At 43.7% G+C, this 19,032-nt stretch overlaps 2 protein-coding genes and 1 long non-coding RNA gene across 6 annotated transcripts; all 3 read left to right on the forward strand.

Moving 5' to 3' along the window:
* The first annotated feature begins 306 nt into the window (after positions 1-306).
* On the forward strand, positions 307-3,613 carry LOC136467251 (cyclin-dependent kinase G-1-like). Its single transcript, XM_066465874.1, is given in 9 exon segments — positions 307-1,253; positions 1,255-2,000; positions 2,103-2,208; positions 2,210-2,232; positions 2,350-2,485; positions 2,574-2,662; positions 2,757-2,868; positions 2,951-3,057; positions 3,152-3,613. Coding segments are annotated over 9 exon segments (2,046 nt in total). The 5' UTR covers positions 307-620; the 3' UTR covers positions 3,246-3,613.
* Positions 3,614-5,745: 2,132 nt separating this feature from the next.
* On the forward strand, positions 5,746-6,887 carry LOC136467252 (uncharacterized). Its single transcript, XR_010761544.1, has 2 exons — positions 5,746-6,261; positions 6,513-6,887. It is a non-coding gene; the product is annotated as an uncharacterized lncRNA (long non-coding RNA).
* Positions 6,888-11,892: 5,005 nt separating this feature from the next.
* On the forward strand, positions 11,893-18,965 carry LOC136467254 (protein phosphatase inhibitor 2-like). Of its 4 annotated transcripts, none has more exons than XM_066465879.1 (6): positions 11,893-12,144; positions 12,281-13,155; positions 13,802-13,876; positions 13,938-14,067; positions 14,176-14,337; positions 18,467-18,965. In XM_066465879.1, exons 4-6 carry the CDS (start codon positions 13,941-13,943, stop codon positions 18,589-18,591), a joined length of 414 nt encoding a protein of 137 aa, XP_066321976.1. In that variant the 5' UTR covers positions 11,893-12,144; positions 12,281-13,155; positions 13,802-13,876; positions 13,938-13,940; the 3' UTR covers positions 18,592-18,965. The 4 variants fall into 4 exon arrangements, with proteins under 4 accessions (XP_066321976.1, XP_066321973.1, XP_066321975.1 ...); XM_066465876.1 differs by having other exon boundaries at positions 13,952-14,067; XM_066465878.1 differs by lacking the exon at positions 12,281-13,155 and having other exon boundaries at positions 13,952-14,067.
* Positions 18,966-19,032: the final 67 nt, after the last annotated feature.

Consider the following 19,032-nt stretch of genomic DNA (forward strand, 5'->3'; position numbering starts at 1 on the left):
TGCCCAGATCAGCCATCCCAAACGATAAGGGTGGGTTTAGTTCACGAAATTTGGGAATTTGGCTACCGTAACACTTTCGTTTTTATTTGACAATTATTGTCCAATCATTGGACTAATTAGGCTCAAAACGTTCGTTTCGCGATTTCCAACCAAACTATGTAATTAGTTCTTTTTTATCTATATTTAATGCTCTATACATATACCACAAGATTCAATGTAATGACTACTGTAACGATTTTTTGAAAAACTTTTGGTAACTGAACACAGCCTAACAACGAGTGGACAACACGCGTTTGCCGAGTTGCCTTCCCTCGTCAATCGACTGACTCCTGCCTTCGCGTCGCCTACCTCCCCAGCCCCCCAACCCGCACTCTCCGCCGCTCGCCCGCTCCGAGTCCGGCGTCCCGCGTCGCCCCCCTTACAATTAGCTTATCGTGCTCGACGAGAGCGAAGTCGCTGAGACCAGAGTGCCAGTTACCCCGATTCCCCAATTCAATCCCAATTTTTTCTTGGATTTTCTGTTTTGGTACGGGATCTAGGGTTTGTCGTCGAATTCCGCCCCGATTTTTTGGGATTTGCTTCGGATCGATTCCGTTCCGGGGGATTCCTGCTTGCACTCTATGGCTGCGGCGCGGCACGGGGGTTACAGGAGCCACGACGTGTCCAGGAGGCGGGAGCTCGACCTAGAGCGTTCCAGGAGGAGCAAGGAGTACCGCCGCCCGAGCCTCGACCGCGACTCGGAGCGCCGCCGTGATGGCAGCAGGGGCAGTGAGGTGTCCAACGGGTACAGCCGCCACCGCTTGCCGTATCCGCCACCGAGGAGCCGGCCTTCAAGGAGGAAGGACGATAAGGAGCCTGGTGAGGTCTCAAGCGATAGCGGCTCGGAGTCTGGTGGGCGCCCACCAGTGCCTAGGCAGGATGGGGTTCTGGGGGTCCGCAGGGATGGAGGTGCGTTGCCACCAACCAAGAAGAGGAAGCACTCACCTGGATTCCACGATTCGAATGTTTCAAAGCTGAAGGCAAGAGATGAGGTGTGGAGCAGGAGAGGGCCTGATGCCTTAGCTGCGGAGCTCCCTCTTCCTTCGCCGCCGCCTTTGTCAGACACGACCCCTGAGGCTGTGGCTGTGGCTGATGGGTGCGTACCAATGAATTTGGAAGTTTTGGTGGTTCCAAATGATGCTGAAAGGAGGGATGGGATTACAGAGGAGGAAAAGGATTGTGCAACGAGAAACATTTTTACTTCCAGATGGGCAGGATGCTGATGAAGAGGAGGAAGAGGTGATTGTGCCCAAGAAGAAGAAGAGTGTGTCACCTGCTCATTTGCCTGAACAAAAATCCACAAAGAAAGTCATGAGCCCAGAGCTGGGAGACGCGATGGGCAGTAAAACATCAAGAAGAAGTTCCTCAAGCTCGTCTAACTCGATGGGTAGTGAAAACTGTAATATTGAGGTAGACAGGGGTGACTGCATGGATGTTGAAAAAGAGGATGACTTTGATTCTTCTGCTGGTTGTTCGCTGGGTACTCGTTCCAGGAGTGATGTGCGTAGGTCTGGATCACCTGAGGCTGTACGACCACCACGTAGGTGCTTTAACATGCTTCAGGGCTGTAGGAGTATTGATGAGTTTGAGAGGATCAACACAATCAATGAGGGTACATATGGAGTTGTATTTAGGGTGAGGGACAAGAAAACTGGTGAGATAGTTGCATTGAAGAAGGTCAAGGTGGATAAGGAAAAAGGGCGGGAAGGTTTTCCATTGACTTCTCTCAGGGAAATTAATATCCTTCTATCCTTTGACCACCCTTCAATTGTGGATGTCAAGGAAGTAGTTGTTGGTGGTCATGCCGATGATACTTTTATGGTGATGGAGTACATGGAGCATGACCTTAAGGGTGTCATGGAGGCGATGAAGCAACCATATACCCAAAGTGAGGTCAAATGTTTGATGCTTCAGCTGTTAGAGGGCGTGAAATATCTTCATGACAATTGGATACTTCACAGGTAATGACCAACTACTGATTCTTATTCATTGCTATTCTGCATAATACTAAATGGGTTCTTTGCTTTCTGTATGTATTTAATAATGTCAGTGTTGCTTTGTAGGGATCTCAAGACATCGAATCTCCTCTTGAATAACCGTGGTGAGTTGAAAATATGTGATTTTGGACTCTCTCGTCAATATGGCAGCCTGCTAAAGCCTTACACCCAACATGGTTGTGACTTTGTGGTACAGGTATGTTATCAGCCAGCATAAGATTTCTCAAACGCCCCATGCATTTTTACATCACGATTTGACTTGGCATTCTCACATATACAATGACGACTCATTGTTTGCTCCTTATAATTACAGGGCTCCGGAACTACTATTAGGAGCAAAGGAGTATTCTACTGCTATCGATATGTGGTCATTAGGTTGCATAATGGCAGAACTCTTGTCAAAAGAGCCACTCTTCTCTGGGAAGTCTGAGATAGATCAACTTGATAAGGTATATGGACATATGATGTGTGATCTACTATATTTTGTTTGTTATAACTACATCACTGAATTCTAATGGCAGTTAACTTCTACTCTAGATATTTAGGATACTCGGCACACCCAATGAGGAGCGATGGCATGGTTTTTCCAAATTGCCCGGCGCCAAAGGCAACTTCGTAAAGCGACCGTAAGTGGCAACCAATCTTTATAGCTGCTATTTTTGTGTTTTCAATGCAGTGGTTCACTTTCATGGAGGTCTTACCTTCGATTTGCTACATCAGGTACAATAGATTAAGGGACAAATTTCCAGCTGTATCCTTCACGGGAGGCTTGACCTTGTCAGAAGCTGGGTTTGACCTGCTAAATAGGTTGCTGACATATGACCCTGAGAAGGTAAAATACATTCTCTAGTGCACCACCTGATTTTCCTGTACACATTTTGCACGTCCTTAATAGACCTGTTCCTTTTATACAGCGCATATCAGCTGATGATGCCTTGAACCATGATTGGTTCCATGAAGTTCCTCTGCCCAAGATGAAGGAATTCATGCCAACGTTTCCTGCTCTGAATGAACAGGACAGGTAATATTTACTTTATTATTTGGCTTCCAAACTTGAAATGCCTAAACTGAATGTTTTATTAATATGGCTGTATATTACATTCTTGGACATGCAGGAGGGTCAAGAAATACATGAAGAGCCCTGACCCCCTGGTGGAGCAACAGATGAAAGAACAAGGGAGCATAGGAGATCGTGGCCTTTTTGGCTGATCTGAAACCAGACCAGTCTTGCTACAAATGTCAGTTTTTGAGTGAGTAAACATGTTCCAAGGTGAGGTGTACAACTGGACAGAGAAGTATCCTGTCTACTTGGTGTGCAGTGACAGCTTATTGTGTTCTATAACAGGCGAGGAATCAAAGGGGAACAGAAATTTACTTTCCCATGCAGCTAGTGTTCAAATGGCAGGGTTTCATATTCTAACCTACCATCATTATAAGGTGCAGATCTAATGCACTTTCAGTTCATCTAAAAGGTCTGGCCTTGCGTACACCAAGTTTCACCTCTGACATGTGTAATGTAAAGTATTATAAATTGTTGATTTGTAATCAGTAATCAAATAGATATTAGTGACATTTCATTTTCTCTTTTCAACTAGTGCATTTTCTTGTGATCTTTTCATCTTGTTTGCAAGAGTTGAATGAAGTGAAGGGACTGGTGCCTTTTTCTTTTCGCAAGGAAATCAATGCCCTCTTAATGGGAATTGTAAGGTAAAATGCCGAGGAGCCTGTTCCCTCTGCTGATGTGTTATCGTGTAAAAATGTGGTGAATCTATATCTTTATTAATTTCTTATTTAAATTTGCTGAAGGATCTGGTTTGTACTGAACAGAGTTAGATCAATCATAACACCCTCTGGTGCTTCCTTTAGTTAGCTTGGTGTACCTTGTCTTATAGACATAGCCTGCTCATTTTCAACAGTGCAAGTGTTTACCTGACAGGCAAATTTTCTGGTTCGACATATGTTAATGGTGTAGAAACATTTCTACGATCTAGGAATCAAATCAGTCTGAGGTGTGAAGCATTTTTAGTTTCTTATTAGGTGTTGGTTTACTGAAGACACTAGGTTCTTAACATTGTTGCTTGGTCTACTAATCCTTGCACCTGTGTTGATATATTCATATCGGTGAGCCTATTTATTGTAAATTATCATTGCTTCAGCAGTCATTTCTTGTGAGAAACTACTGAATTGTCACTAGCGTTCTTGCCAGGATTTGTTAGGCTAGATACCTTTCTTTAGGAATAGTATATAACTATATATGCTCTGTTAGACCTGGTCCTTATGATTTCTGTTACCAATTAGACTTCAATTGATGACTAATTCTTGAAGGACTTCTTGGAAAGTTTACATAACTCACTTCAAACATTATGTGACACGTCTGCAGCTTAAAGCTGTGGCTGTATCAAGAGAGGAAGGATTCGTGGATGCCAGATTATATACCTTACTGACTTTTTTTGTGGTCGGGCCTCCAAAGGTCTCATCTGTAATTGTGAATCCAAGTGGTCAGTTTACTATCCTATCTTCTATGTACAATCAGGGGTTTATATGGGTTTATATGCTAATTATTTGTTAATACTCCACCTGTTCTTCGCTTGACAGAGTTTAGCTCAGCTCTTTTGACTACTATGGTAACCTCTGCCCTCTTCGTCTTCCCACTCCAGTTCTGTTTCATCAGCTCATCATCATTATTTATCATTCCTGTGATTCGTTGCACGATCATTATCAATTTGTTTCTTTATTTGCATGGGCATGAACTGTTCCCACCATACTTGGCACCTGTTCAGGGTTAGAGTTAGGATTCTATGCTTATTATTGCTTGAATAGTTATGAAGGCAGGTAAAAGAATAAGGTTAAGAATATGCTAAATTTCTCCTTGTGCTTTGGTTAGATGATATTACCGAACACATTTGTTGAGGTGTAAGGCAGTTCTGGGTTTACCTGTTCATTCTCCAAACAATTGATCAATCTTGGTTTTCAACTTCTTCCAAGGTTGATCCTAACCATTCCTTATGTGGTTTAATTGTCATATTTTGCTACTCCCTCCTATCATAAAAACATGTCGTTTAGGACAAGATTTGGTCGAACCTTAAAAGCTACAAACATATATAACTTTTAAGTTATTTAGTTTATGATTGCTGTGTCTTGCTTTATCGGCTACTGTTTTTTTAATTTTCATGCCATAAAATGGTGGAATTGCCTGTGGAGTTACATGAATGCTTTCTACTGACTTTAGTTGAGATGTGTGCCAATGTATTATGTCCAATTCCACTTGCTATACCATCTTTTTTCCTTATTTTACTGGGGATTGTTGTTGTTGAATAATCTGCTGATAATACTGCTCCTTCTTTTGAGCTTTTATAATCTGCCAGAGATAACTAGTTAACTATAAAATCTGATAGGATGCTACCATGTGAATTATGTTATTCTTTTTTCCTAGTTGGGTAAAATGCGCTAATGGTTTGCTATGCCTAAATTGGAATTCGAGTTGACTATGTTCCTTATTGCGATGCTTGTGGCGCATAGGTATAGTGCTTCTATTATCTCTGTGTTATTTGTTGGGTTGATGTGTTTTTATGATTTTGGTAAGAATAAAAACAACAATAGTAAAATACAATGAAGCCTGGAAAGCAAGTTGTGCTAAGTTAGGTGAAACCAAACAAAAGCCACCAACAAAGAAGATATATAATTTTGGTAGAACGTATTCATGTCTTTGATACTGGTGTAATTGTGATTGTGAGATTCCAACCTAACTGCTTTCTCAGTTGCCTGAACTTGTACGATATTTACCATTCTTATGTCAGTTGTCTGAACTTGTACGATATTTACCATTCTTATGTCATTATAGCCTCTTACTGTCCAGTGCATTTGTAGTTGCTTGGAATTATGTCGTCTGTAGCACGATCTAAAGTAGGAGTATGTACCACAGAACATCTAGGAATCTTGATTTGTGGCAGTTCATCTGATTATTATCAACTTACCCTTACCATGTGCGATTAAACAACACTTTCTTGAGTTTGTTTATACAGCTTGAAATGTGTCATCGGTTTAATGGCTACCTGTGGTCTGGGGACTTCAGCACTGGTAGCAAACATGGCAGCCTGTTACGGCACCTATGGAGACAAAGTCAACACATTTAAGTTAGACGAACTTAAATACCAACGGGGGGCAGCTGATAGTTTATGTTGATCAGTGAATAACTATTTTGATTTATACCTCCGTACTAGAAAAGGTGCAATTCTAGTTTTCTCCTTAGTGAAACTATAAAGTTTGACCAAATCTATCGAAAAAACCAATATTTATGACATGAAACAGGTATACTATTAAATATTTGTAATTAAGAATCTAATGGTTTTTATTTGGTATAGTAATTGTTGATACCTTTTTATATACATTTGGTCAAACTTAATAGCTTTGACTCTGGTACTATACTAGAGTTGCATTATTTTTTCTGAATTGAGTATAATCTCATATATTTGATAGGTTGAAAAGATTCTTATCTTCTGTACATCCGGCTGCTAGATGCCATTCCCATAATATGGTGGCATATAATCAGGTGTCATTCAGCATAGATGTCATGATGTCGTATCCTAAATCGATGTATTCTAAAATCTTTGTATGACTTGTGGCCTCATTAACTTTGTTTTAACCTTTTTATTTTGTCCATTGCTTGGGGCGGCGAGTGCAAACGCATGTTTGGAAGGGACGATTGGTGGAGTCTGGAATCTGAAGATACAACCGTCTACCATATATAGCCTGGCGTATGTAGACCTCTATTTCATGCAGGAGATTATTAGCATCTTGAGTTTTGTATACATACAAAATAATCGCGGAAAGATCTTAGATATTCTGGTTGAACCTTTTTTTTTTGTGAGTTAGATGAGCACAGGCAAAGCTATAGGAACCACAGGTACCCCGAAAGAACATGTATTCGACGAACTTGGACAGGGAATCGAAGCTTTGACTTGGCTGGCTGCACTACCATCCATCTCATTTCAAGAGTACAGCCAAACAAGGTCTTAGCTGGGCGTTCTTCGTGGGCAGGAAATCTTAAAAGAATGCATAAACAGCCTCTCGAGCTAGTCTAAACATTCTAAAAAATTTGAAGTGTTCCCTTCCTTATATAGGGACAGGAAACCCCTCCTGACCTCCATGACCTCTTCAATTCATCATTGACTGCATTTATTATTCAAAATAAAAAAAAGACAGAAAACAGCATTGACTGGTTGGCGTGCGAACTTCCAATGGCTTCACCCTACAAGTAGGAACACAGAGCAATGGGGACTTGCTAGTGCCTGGACGTCCAGAGTAGATGAGCGTGTCTGGACGCCTCGCGCATGCTAGTGACCTAGCTCGCTCGCCTGCCCCTACGCTGTATTACTGTTGCACACGCACGTGCGTCTGTCTCGTCCCGCCCTGCACGCGTACCCTGACTGTGTCCGCCATTCTTCCCCCTGACCCCTTCTCTCTCCGTGCGGGCGGGACCCGGGAGCCTTGATGAGGACAAGTACGCGTTGTCCGTAGGCCCCTAGGCGCGTTGTGCGCCCCATCTGCCGGTCCCCGGCTCGCCGCGCCCCTTCCTCGACGTCCGGGCCGTGCCTCCATAACTCTCTGAACATACCTCTAAAACATGACGCATTTGTAACATGAAACACTTGAATGCAACATAAGTCTAAAGCAGATGAAACATTTGGAACATACATTTGCAATATATGTGTGAAACATATGCAACATCCAGATAAAACACTTGCAACATGAAAATACTTACTGCAACATAATAAGAATGAAAAACAGCTGTAACATTTGGAACATATTCTTGCAACATATGTGTGAAACACATACGTTTGAAATAGATAAAACACTTTGATACAACCCTTGCAACATGCCTATGAAACACTGACAACATATGCAATATCCCGATCTACTTTTGCAACATCCATATAAAACACTTGCAACATACTTTTGAAACATCTGAACCACTTGAAACATAATTTTGCAACATACGATTTCATCATAACATATCCTTGCTGCTATGTAACATGCTATCAAAAAGTTTGCTATGACTCAGGGGATGTTTGGTTCCTAGCCACACTTGAGGTTAGGTACCAGCCACACTTGTGGCTAGCCACATTATGTGGCAAGTTTAGAGTGTTTGGTTGAGAACTAAGATGTGGCAAAATAATCTGGCTGCTGTTTGGTTTATGTAACAAATGTTAGGCAAAAAGTTGGGGTAGCTGTTTGGATTACATGCCTGGGTGTTCATGTTCAAAAAATATTAGCGTGTGTAAACACATTTATGTTTTTAGACACTTTTATTAATTATAAACCATTTAACAAGCATAAACCTAGGTAAATTAATAACTTAGTCATATATGCACCAATGAACTTGAAATTTTTATCATAGCACAAGCATGACATGAATAGTCTACTATAAAATTTTCATAGCAATTGGAGCAATATAACTACAGATATGCATTTTAGAATTTTCAGCCGATTTATATGCATAAAAGAAAAGGATAACAGAAAAAGGAAAACACGTTTTGCACTGGGAACCCTGCAATTTTGCTAAATCTACCCGCAGAGAAAAGCTATGTTTAGCACTATTTAAATGAGTCCATGACATCGCATCTGGAACCCTGCAAAACTTTCCAATTCATTTTTGACCTTCTTCTTCAACCTCCGAGCAGGGCCTATCCGTTCGATTCGGACGGCCGTGGTCCACGGTGGAGGCGAGGAAGGGGCGCCGCGGACTCGCCGGGCCCGCGCGCACCTGAGGGTGCGGTGGCTTCACTGGAGGTGCACAACAGGAGAGTTGCGGTGGAGGCGGAGAAACTGGCCGCAACACATTTGGCGTAGAATCTGTGCGAGCGCTTCTCTGGATCGCAGCGAACCTTACTTCAGTTCAACCAAACACTCGCCTAAGCAATCATGGCAAGTCTATAGGTGTAGCAAGTTGTGGCCCACAATCAAACATGTCCTTGTATATTGGATTGTTAACTCTCTAACAGAAAATTGGTATTAGGGAAAGAAAAAAATTGAAAGTTACTATGGAAGGTAATGGCACCACTAGCATAGATGCAGAACGAAACAAATCCATAAAATGTAGTTAGATGAAGCTGATATTGAAGGTCCGAGCACGTAGAATACGTTTGGTTAAAACTCTATTAGAGAGCTTTAACTCAATCAACAATCTCATCCTAGCGAAGTCAGTCTTGTTTGGGTGCTATAATGTCCTAGAGAGATTTGGCTAGGTAGTTTGCTCAGCCGTACGCATAGGAAAACAAACGCCCGAGATATTTGTCCGGTTTATTTGGCTGATAAGTCATGGATGATAGTACTGTTGGTTGATTTGTTGTAAGAAAAAAATATAATTCGTTGACCGAAAAAGTATGACTTATAAGCCAAACAAACAGGACGATTTACCTAGCTCATGCATCTTTCCTAGGTTCCAAAGAAAATGCACCCGTTGATTCATAAGAACAGCAACAACACAGGCTAACAAGCCTCTTGGCCTGAGCCTAAAGCAGCATTATGTGTAGATATGGATGAACCCACGCTCCAAATCTTGGCAACGTAGACTCCTACCGTCTTAGGTTACCACTACCAAATGTCTTTATTCCCATGTTCATCTTTTTCTATGCACATGTGGGTAATGGGTTTTAGTGATCTCATCATATAAATGCATTATATGATCTTCTTACTGCTCAAACATACACGTTCAAGCATGTGCTATGGATTTTTTTTTTTACATAGAGCTCGCTATCTCTATAAATGATTCTGGTATAGTACCACGAGAGTAATAGCATATGTGACATAATGCTTGTCTCATAGTATCTCCAGCAGTACCCAACACCTTGACGTATCCCCGTAAAACTATCACATTATTAGATATAGTTGTACTTGTATCCTTGTTTTAAGAGTTTTCCAATATCACCCCCTTATTTTCGTGGCCACTAATATTTCACTTAGGGTGTGCCCAACGCTCCACTCTGTATGTATGCCCCGGCCTCCACATACGCGTGCAACGGCCATATCCAACTCGAAGTGTTAGCCTCGCAGACTGTCGGTAGAACTTGCAGAAGACACAACCGCTTGGTGTGACAAAAGGTTAGGGCTACCATTTCAACACGCGTTGTGAGCTTGTTTGCTGGAAAAAGAGCTCTGCGTCGCAGCATAAAGTTGCAGTACGTGGAGCAGAGTAGCACTACGCTGGTCCCCGCACGTATACGCCTGCGCTGTGGCATTTGATGCCCTGCTAGTACTTCATCTACGTGGACCTTTCTTTTCGATGAGACCACCAGCTAGTGTTTGCTTGCGTTGTGCTGGGTCTGTTCGACTTATCCTATATCCGATTTATTTAGCTTTTTTAGTTAGAATAATATTTTTTTTTTACAATAATTCAGCTAGAATAGTATTTTTCAGCTAGTTTCAGCCAAAATTCAGTTAGCCGAACGAGATCAATCTCCCCACAAACAAAGGATGACTTGTATCTTATCATCTCAACTACTACTTTTCAGCTATCTTTTCCTGTTCACAATGTGGGACACATCTTTAATATGTGTATGGGAAGAGATATATTGAGGTACTGATGTAGCAACCTCCTCCAATAATCATAAAAATAATATTGAACTACCCAATACAAACCTATTGGTGAAAGATTATTGAGAAACTGGTGGAGATACTCTCAACAAGGTGTGATGTCCAGTTTCTAAGACTCACGTACCTTGAAAATAGCGTGAACAAGTTTCATCGCTATAAAATTATTTATTTTATCACATAAAACTTGTTCATCCATTGTTATTTATACTATATACAATATTAGCTTATTTCTAGTTAATAAAACTATTTCTGAAATTCTACTGAGACTAATTTGAAACCTGAATATTTATACCTGGAATCAAGAGCAGCATGGCAGTGTGGTGCACTGGGAAAGCCCCAGGCACGGGAATTTTTTATGTGCCATTAAAAAGAGCGCAATACTCTGTGTGTCTCTAGAAAAGTTTAGTGGTCTTCAGCGTTACTGTTTTAACTTTTTTGCGCCCTCTATGCCACTGCCGTCAGTTTGGGCTCTAACGCCGTCAAACTGCAGATGTGAAAAGTCGAAAATACCCTTAAGTCTAAATATGTCATTAATTTTTTGAGCATCTTAACGACTTCAAATGAAAAAACTCAAAACTAGAAAGTTATAGATCTCGTCGAGATCTATAATTTTCATATAAAAATTATCTTCATTTAATTCCGCAAAAAATATGATTTGATATGATTAATATATCTTAAAAAAATCATATTTTTTTTGCGGAGTTAAATGAAGATAATTTTTATATAAAAATTATAGATCTCGATGAGATCTGCAACTTTCTAGTTTTGAGTTTTTTCATTTGAAGTCGTTAGGATACTCAAAAAAATTAATAATATATTTAGATTTAAAGGTATTTTTGACTTTTCACCCTTGCAATTTGACGACGTTATATTGAGATTTTGTTTAATGGCACACGGTTAATTCCCCCCACCTTTTTACCTTTCGTGAAAAACAGCCCGGCGACCGTCCTCGCCAAGCCAGGGTTCCGTGCTTCCTCTCACTCCTCCGCTCATTCCTCCACCGACCACCGGGGGAATGAGATCCTCTGCAGTTGGCCAGAGAACTTGTCTCTACGGTTGCTGGAAATCTGGCCGCCCATTCCTATCTAACGGTGACCAAAGCATATACAGATGCCCCCCTCAGCTCGCTGGGCCTGGCCCAATATCTTTCCGAATGTTTTGAGGTTGTACTGTACTCCACCGTATAAAGTCTCCTCCAGCGTCCCCTTCTCAGGCCAATATACTAGTAGTACTAGTAGTCCATTGACGCGGACGGAGATGGCCGAGGAGCAGCAGACCAAGGTGGTATTGTCCGGCTCCAGCTGCCCGGTCTTGAGTGCCGGAGTGAAGGAAGAACCGGAGCAGGGAGGCGTAGCCCACGCCCACGGCGGCGGAGGATCACACGAAGAAGCCGCTGCGGCCGAGCAGGCAAGCCAAGCCTTGGAGCGGCCGCGGATCACCATCAGCGTCGACGTGAGCCTGCTCCACTGCGCCGTCGCCGAGTGCCACCGCCCCCCTCAAGCCTCCCGTAGTCAAGGTGAGATGTCACGACAACCAAATCTAGGCAACAGATGGTTTGTTTGCTTTCCTACAATGGCCTTGGATTGGATAGAACGAAGATTGATTCTTTTGCGCCACGGCTGTGTCGTCTTCATCCTTCTGGCTGGCTGCAGTGCGAGGCCGGGCACCTGCTGTGCGGCGCCTGCCTCGACGGGGGCCACTGCCGCAAGTGCGACCGCGCCACCGCCTTCGCCCACTGCGGGCCGGAGCTGGACCTGTTCGTCGGCGACGCCAGGGTGCCGTGCCCGTTCAAGTCCTACGGCTGCGGCGCCTCCGTCGCGTACCACGCGACTGCCACGCACCAGGACGCGTGCGCCTACGCGCCCTGCCACTGCGCGGTGGCCGGGTGCCCGTTCACGGCCACACCGCCGAGGCTCCGCGACCACCTCGCCGTCGACCACGCCTGGCCCCTCGACACGCTCCCCACCTACGGGAAGGCGCTCCCGCTCCGCGTTCCGGCGCCGGCGTCGTCGGAGCCGCAGCCGCAGCAGCTGCACCACCGCCTGCTGGTCGTGGAGGGCGACGAGCGCAGCCTGTTCGCGCTGTCCGTGCGCCCGTGTGGCGGCTCCGGCGCGGCCAGCCCCATCCTCGCCGGATCTGGCGCATCCGTCCTCTCCAAGCGCAGCGAAGCGGGCGTTTCCTCTGCAGGTAGCAGGTCGGCGCCGCGGTACCATCCTCGCCATTGCAGGCAGTAGGTCGGCGCGGCGGCCCCATCCTCGCCAGGCGCATCACCAGATCGGCGCGGCGCTCCCTTCCTCGTCATGCGCGGCACCGGGCCGGCGATGCAGCCCTCGCAGGCGCGGCGCGCCCGCCGTTGGTGTCGGCACTCCTCTTCTACTTCCTGTATGGGAGATGCACCTGCTTATGGATGGAGAGCACCATAGCAGCATAGTCCGATCGCCGCCGCACGCCCTTTCGCTCCAAAAACGTAGTCCCGGCGCCAAAAGTGGCGAGCAGCCGCGCCAGGAAATAAAATACCGAGTCTCTGGTACGTGAAAGGCTACGTGATATTGGGCCAGGCCCAGCGAGCTGAGGGGGGCATCTGTATATGCTTTGGTCACCGTTACATAGGAATGGGCGGCTAGATTTTCAGCAACCGTAGACAGAAGTTCTCTGGCCAACTGCAGAGGATCTCATTCCTCATTTCTGTGAGCGGGGCGAATGGGGTGCGATTCTGGTGGGCGCCCTTTATTTATCTGTGGTGTATTGAAAGATTAGAGCATTTTTCTTCCTTCGTGCTGTTTTCTTTTATTATTATTTTTATTCTTTTAGTTTGTGTTGGTTCTACCCAGAGCTTGCTTGATTGGTGAGTGATTGTTGATTTCATGTTTTATCGGTGGTGCTAATTCCTATGGAATCAATGTGCCCTTGGTAGTACAGTGTTTTACACGGTTAATGTTTTGTGCGGATTTAATAGTGACTGCTTCAGCTAAGAGTTCACAGTTCCACCCGCATATTCTGTTCTATTTTATGATATTATTATATGTTGGTAGATGTGGACTTGAGGAGTTTTAGGTTTCAGTAAATAGTGATGTTCAGGATGATGTCTTATTAGAGCCTTGATCATCCCAAGGTGCCTGGGATACATTATATTGACTTCCCTTTGCTGATGTTTACCTGGTAACCTATTGCAGATTCTGAGGCTGTTTTCTTGAGCTGCCCTGCGTTTGTCAGAACACAATGAAAGCTAGAGAACCCAAGAAGGCTAGGTTAGTTGTGCTGTATCAATTTCTTTTCTGACATAATGGTTCGCCCCGCAAAATACCACAGTTGATGTGTTCCAGGGGTCGTGTTAAATGGGATGAGGAGAACTTGAATGACATTGAGTCAAATAAACCAGAAAGAGAGAAGATCACGGAGCCTAAGACACCTTACCACCCTATGATCGATGAAGACGAAGGTATTGAATCTGGGGTTTGCACACTGAATCCAGATTGCTTCTTTTCCTTAATGCATCCACTATACATTCTCAAACAGCATGAATATGATGACCCACTCTGATGAGCAGGGCCTGTTTCACCGTTACGTCTCAGTGAAGATTCAGTGGATCAATCTGCTCATGCTGATGCCATAAAGACTGCTCTAGCTGAAGCTGTTTCAAGTGGGAAGATTTTTGACAGAAATAGTTGGGATATGTGTGACAGTGAAGAAGCCATAAAACAAGGGAAAGGTTATCAATCTGACATCTTTCTTCGATTATATCCTATTATGCATTTCAATGCTCAAGTTGGAGTACTAATAGCTCTTCTTGCCATCATGGGTTGCTTGTGCAAATTCTTCATCATCCTGTTACCATGTCACAATTTATCTTCTGTATGTGCTCCTTTTATTTTTGCCATAAATCCAATGAAGTGACATATGAAAGGAGATAGCATAAGTGTTTAAGTCTCACATCAACAACAACAACAACAACAAAGCCTTTAAGTCCCAAACAAGTTGGGGTAGGCTAGAGTTGAAACCCAGCAGAAGCAATCAAGGTTCAGGCACGTGAATAGCTGTCTTCCAAGCACTCCTATCTAAGGCTAAGTCTTTGGGTATATTCCATCCTTTCAAGTCTCCTTTTATTGCCTCTACCCAAGTCAACTTCGGTCTTCCTCTGCCTCTCTTCACGTTACTTATCCTGGCCTAGGATTCCACTACGCACCGGTGCCTCTGGAGGTCTCCGTTGGACATGTCCAAACCATCTCAACCGGTGTTGGACAAGCTTCTCTTCAATTGGTGCTACCCCTAATCTATCACGTATATCATCGTTCCGAACTCGATCCCTTCTTGTATGACCGCAAATCCAACGCAACATACGCATTTCCGCGACACTTATCTGTTGAACATGTCGTCTTTTCGTAGGCCAACATTCTGCACCATACAACATAGCAGGTCTAATCGCCGTCCTATAAAACTTACCTTTTAGCTTCTATGGTACCCTTTTGTCACATAGGACACCAGATGTTTGCCGCCACTTCATCCACCCTGCTTTGATTCTATGGCTAACATCTTCATCAATATCCCCGTCTCTCTGTAGCATTGATCCTAAATATCGAAAGGTATCCTTCCTAGGCACTACTTGACCTTCCAAACTAATATCTTCCTCCTCCCGAATAGTAGTGCCGAAGTCACATCTCATATACTCAGTTTTAGTTCTACTGAGTCTAAAATCTTTGGACTCCAAAGTCTTCCGCCATAACTCCAGTTTCTGATTCACTCCTGTTCGGCTTTCATCAACTAGCACTACATCGTCCGCGAAAAGCATACACCAAGGGATGTCTCCTTGTATGTCCCTTGTGACCTCATCCATTACTAAGGCAAACAAATAAGGGCTCAAAGCTGACCCTTGATGTAGTCCTATTCTAATCGGGAAGTCATCCGTGTCTCCATCACTTGTTCGAACTCTAGTCACAACATTGTTGTACATGTCCTTAATGAGCCCGACGTACTTCGTTGGGACTTTATGTTTGTCCAAAGCCCACCACATAACATTCCTTGGTATTTTATCATAAGCCTTCTCCAAGTCAATAAAAACCATGTGTAGGTCCTTCTTCTTCTCCCTATACCGCTCCATAACTTGTCTTATTAAGAAAATGGCTTCCATGGTTGACCTTCCGGGCATGAAACCAAATTGGTTCATAGAGACCCGCGTTATTGCTCTCAAGCGATGCTCGATAACTCTCTCCCATAGCTTCATAGTATGACTCATCAACTTAATTCCTCGGTAATTAGTACAACTTTGAATATCCCCTTTATTCTTGTAGATCGGTACCAATATACTTCTCCTTCACTCATCAGGCATCTTGTTCGATCGAAAAATATGGTTGAACAGCTTGGTTAGCCATACTATAGCTATGTCCCCGAGACATCTCCACACCTCGATTGGGATACCATCCGGTCCCATCGTCTTACCTCCTTTCATCCTTTTCAACGCCTCTCTGACCTCAGATTCTTGGATTCTCCGCACAAAACGCCTATTGGTGTCATCAAAAGAGTCATCCAACTGAAAGGTTGTGTCCGTATTCTCACCATTGAATAATTTGTCAAAATACTCTTGTCCATCGATGTCGGATCTCATCCTCCTTCACCAAGAGATGCTCCCTTTCATCCTTAATGCACTTAACTTGGTTGAAGTCCCTTGTCTTTCTCTCACGAACTCTAGCCATCCTATAAATGTCCTTCTCTCCTTCCTTCGTACTCAAACGTTGGTAAAGATCCTCGTACGCTCTACCCTTTGCCACACTTACAGCTCGCTTTGCAGTCTTCTTTGCCACCTTGTACTTCTCTATGTTGTCCACACTCCTGTCATGGTACAAGCGTCTATAACACTCTTTCTTCTCCTTAATAGCCCTTTGGACTTCCTCGTTCCACCACCAAGTATCTTTAGCCTCGCCTCCGCTTCCTTTGGTTACTCCACACACCTCTGAGGCCACCTTCCGAATGTTGGTTGTCATCTTCTCCCACATGTTGTTTATGTCTTCTTCTTCCTTCCAAGAGCCCTCTTTGATAACCCTTTCCCTGAATACCTCTGACGTCTCCCCTTTCAGTTTCCACCATTTTGTTCTTTCAATCTTAGCTTGTTTATCCCTACGGGCACGCACCTGAAAACGAAAGTCTGCCACCAAAAGCTTATGTTGAGAAACAATACACTCCCCTGGTATCACCTTGCAACCCAAGCATGCTCGTTTGTCCTTTCTTCTTGTGAGGACAAAGTCAATCTGGCTAGAGTGTTGTCCGCTACTGAAGGTCACTAGATGAGATTCTCTCTTTCTAAAGAAAGTGTTGGCTATCATCAGGTCAAAAGCTACCGCGAAGTCTAGAACTTCCTCCCCTCCTGATTCCTACTACCATACCCAAAACCTTCATGAACTGCCTCGAAACCTGCGCTTGTAGTACCTACATGCCCATTAAGATCTCCTCCTATAAAAAGCTTCTCACTACTGGGTACAGCTCTAATCAGGCCATCTAAGTCTTCCCAGAACTATCTCTTAGCACTCTCGTCGAGGCCTACTTGGGGGGCATACGCACTAATTACGTTCAAGACCATATCACCAATGACAAGCTTGACTAAGATAATCCTATCTCCTTGCCTTCTCACTCCCACCACACTATTCTTGAGGCTCTTATCAATCAAAACTCCTACTTCATTTCTATTCGCAACTGTCCCTGTGTACCAAAGCTTGAAACCTGTATTGTCCACCTCCTTCGCCTTCTGACCCTTCCATTTAGTCTCTTGAACGCATAATATATTTACACGTCTCCTAGTCGCGGTATCAACTAATTCTCTTAACTTACCTGTAAGCGACCCTACATTCCAACTGCCTAAACGATCCTAGTTGGTTCGACTAGCTTCCTTACCCTTCGCACCCGTCGAATCAGATGTGAAGACCCTTGCTCATTTTTCACTACACCCGGGCGCCGATGTAGCGCGCCACTAAGGATGCGACGACCCGATCCTTGATCACTTGACACCGTGCCCAGATCGCGACACGGCGCGTCACAGGGGTGACGACCCGGCCCTTGCTCATTTAACACCATACCCGGGTTCCGATATGGCGCGTCGCTAAGAGGGTTACGCCCCAACGATTTTCTTTCGGGTTTCATCTCCATTAGAATGGCTAGATTTAACGTTGGCTCGCCACGCCTAACACAACCCTCCTCCTTTACCAGGGCTTGGGACCTGCTATGTTGAGACAACATAGGCGGAGTTTGTTTAAGTCTCACATGATCTGATTTTATTATATGCTAATTTAAATTTTACAGATACCTTTAGCACACTCTTTGACTGATTTACATTTCTGGATTCAGAAGATATTAGCACATAGAAACGACACCTCAATAATACCATGATCTACTTGCTATGTACTCCCTCCATTCCAAATTATAAGACGTTTTGGCTTTTGTAGATTCATAGCTTTTGCTATGCACTTCGATATACATTATGTCTAGATGCGTAAAATCAATGTATCTAAAAAAAAAACCAAAATATCTTATAATTTCGAATGGAGGGAGTACAATATATCAAGTTCCTTTCGACTCAGCCTGCTCGGTTTTCTCTTCACTTCAGTCAGAACTTTTTCTAATGCATCGATTTTTAACTATTAACTGCATGGTGATAGTAGACCAAAATTTGCTCTATTGCAATGAAAATATATGAACCCAATTTGGTTTAATACAGTAAATTAGCTATTTTTATAGGTGATAAACAGTGGTTCATATAAGATCATGTATAGAGAAGGTTTGCCCCATGTATTTTTTTTCCTATCTGACTGTCTTGTGTTCGGAGCAAGGAAGAACTAACACATTCCCCTGTGTAGCTTTTGAAGAGTACCGGAAGGTTCACTACGATGAATACCATAAGATGAAGGAACTGCTTCAGAAGGGAACCATGAATGATGACGCAGATGAAGATGAGAGTGAAGTAGGCAACAGGAAGGCTTGATGGTTCTGTCCCGGTCTGAACTCGGGAATATGACTTAGAAAATCCACGGTATCATTAGAAGTGTGTTGAGTACTTAAGGACTACTAGACGTATTTGCTATGCATAACTGCTTCGTCATTTTCTGCATAAAACTTGCCAGTTCCCTCCCTTAGCGTAGTACGGAAGTTTATGCCATGACTTAAGCATCTTTGTAAATTGCAACCGAGGTGTTTCTGTACCCAGTCTTGCCCAACCAGAATGCAAGCTCGAATTTGTAAGTACGTACGATCTAGTATGCATGAATGGTCGATCCTGTTGCTGGACGAGCATCAGGGCCTTCATTGAGCCGTGTGGTCTCTTTGCATGTTCTGGTTAGTGAGAAATCGTCCCGTTGACTCGCAGGCCGTTCATGGAGCTGCAGCTGCTAGTATATTTGCAAGGCACATTTGGAATGTGCGAACT

The sequence above is a fragment of the Miscanthus floridulus genome, chromosome 7 (genome assembly GCF_019320115.1).
Source record: "Miscanthus floridulus cultivar M001 chromosome 7, ASM1932011v1, whole genome shotgun sequence".
Classification (NCBI taxonomy): domain Eukaryota; kingdom Viridiplantae; phylum Streptophyta; class Magnoliopsida; order Poales; family Poaceae; genus Miscanthus; species Miscanthus floridulus.

Coding starts and splice junctions, on each gene's coding strand:
- LOC136467254 (XM_066465876.1), top strand. CDS start 13,848: ATGAAAGCTAGAGAACCCAAGAAGGCTAG. Junction 14,068..14,175: donor TATGATCGATGAAGACGAAG/GTATTGAATCTG, acceptor TCTGATGAGCAG/GGCCTGTTTCACCGTTACGT. Junction 14,338..18,466: donor AGCCATAAAACAAGGGAAAG/GTTATCAATCTG, acceptor TCCCCTGTGTAG/CTTTTGAAGAGTACCGGAAG.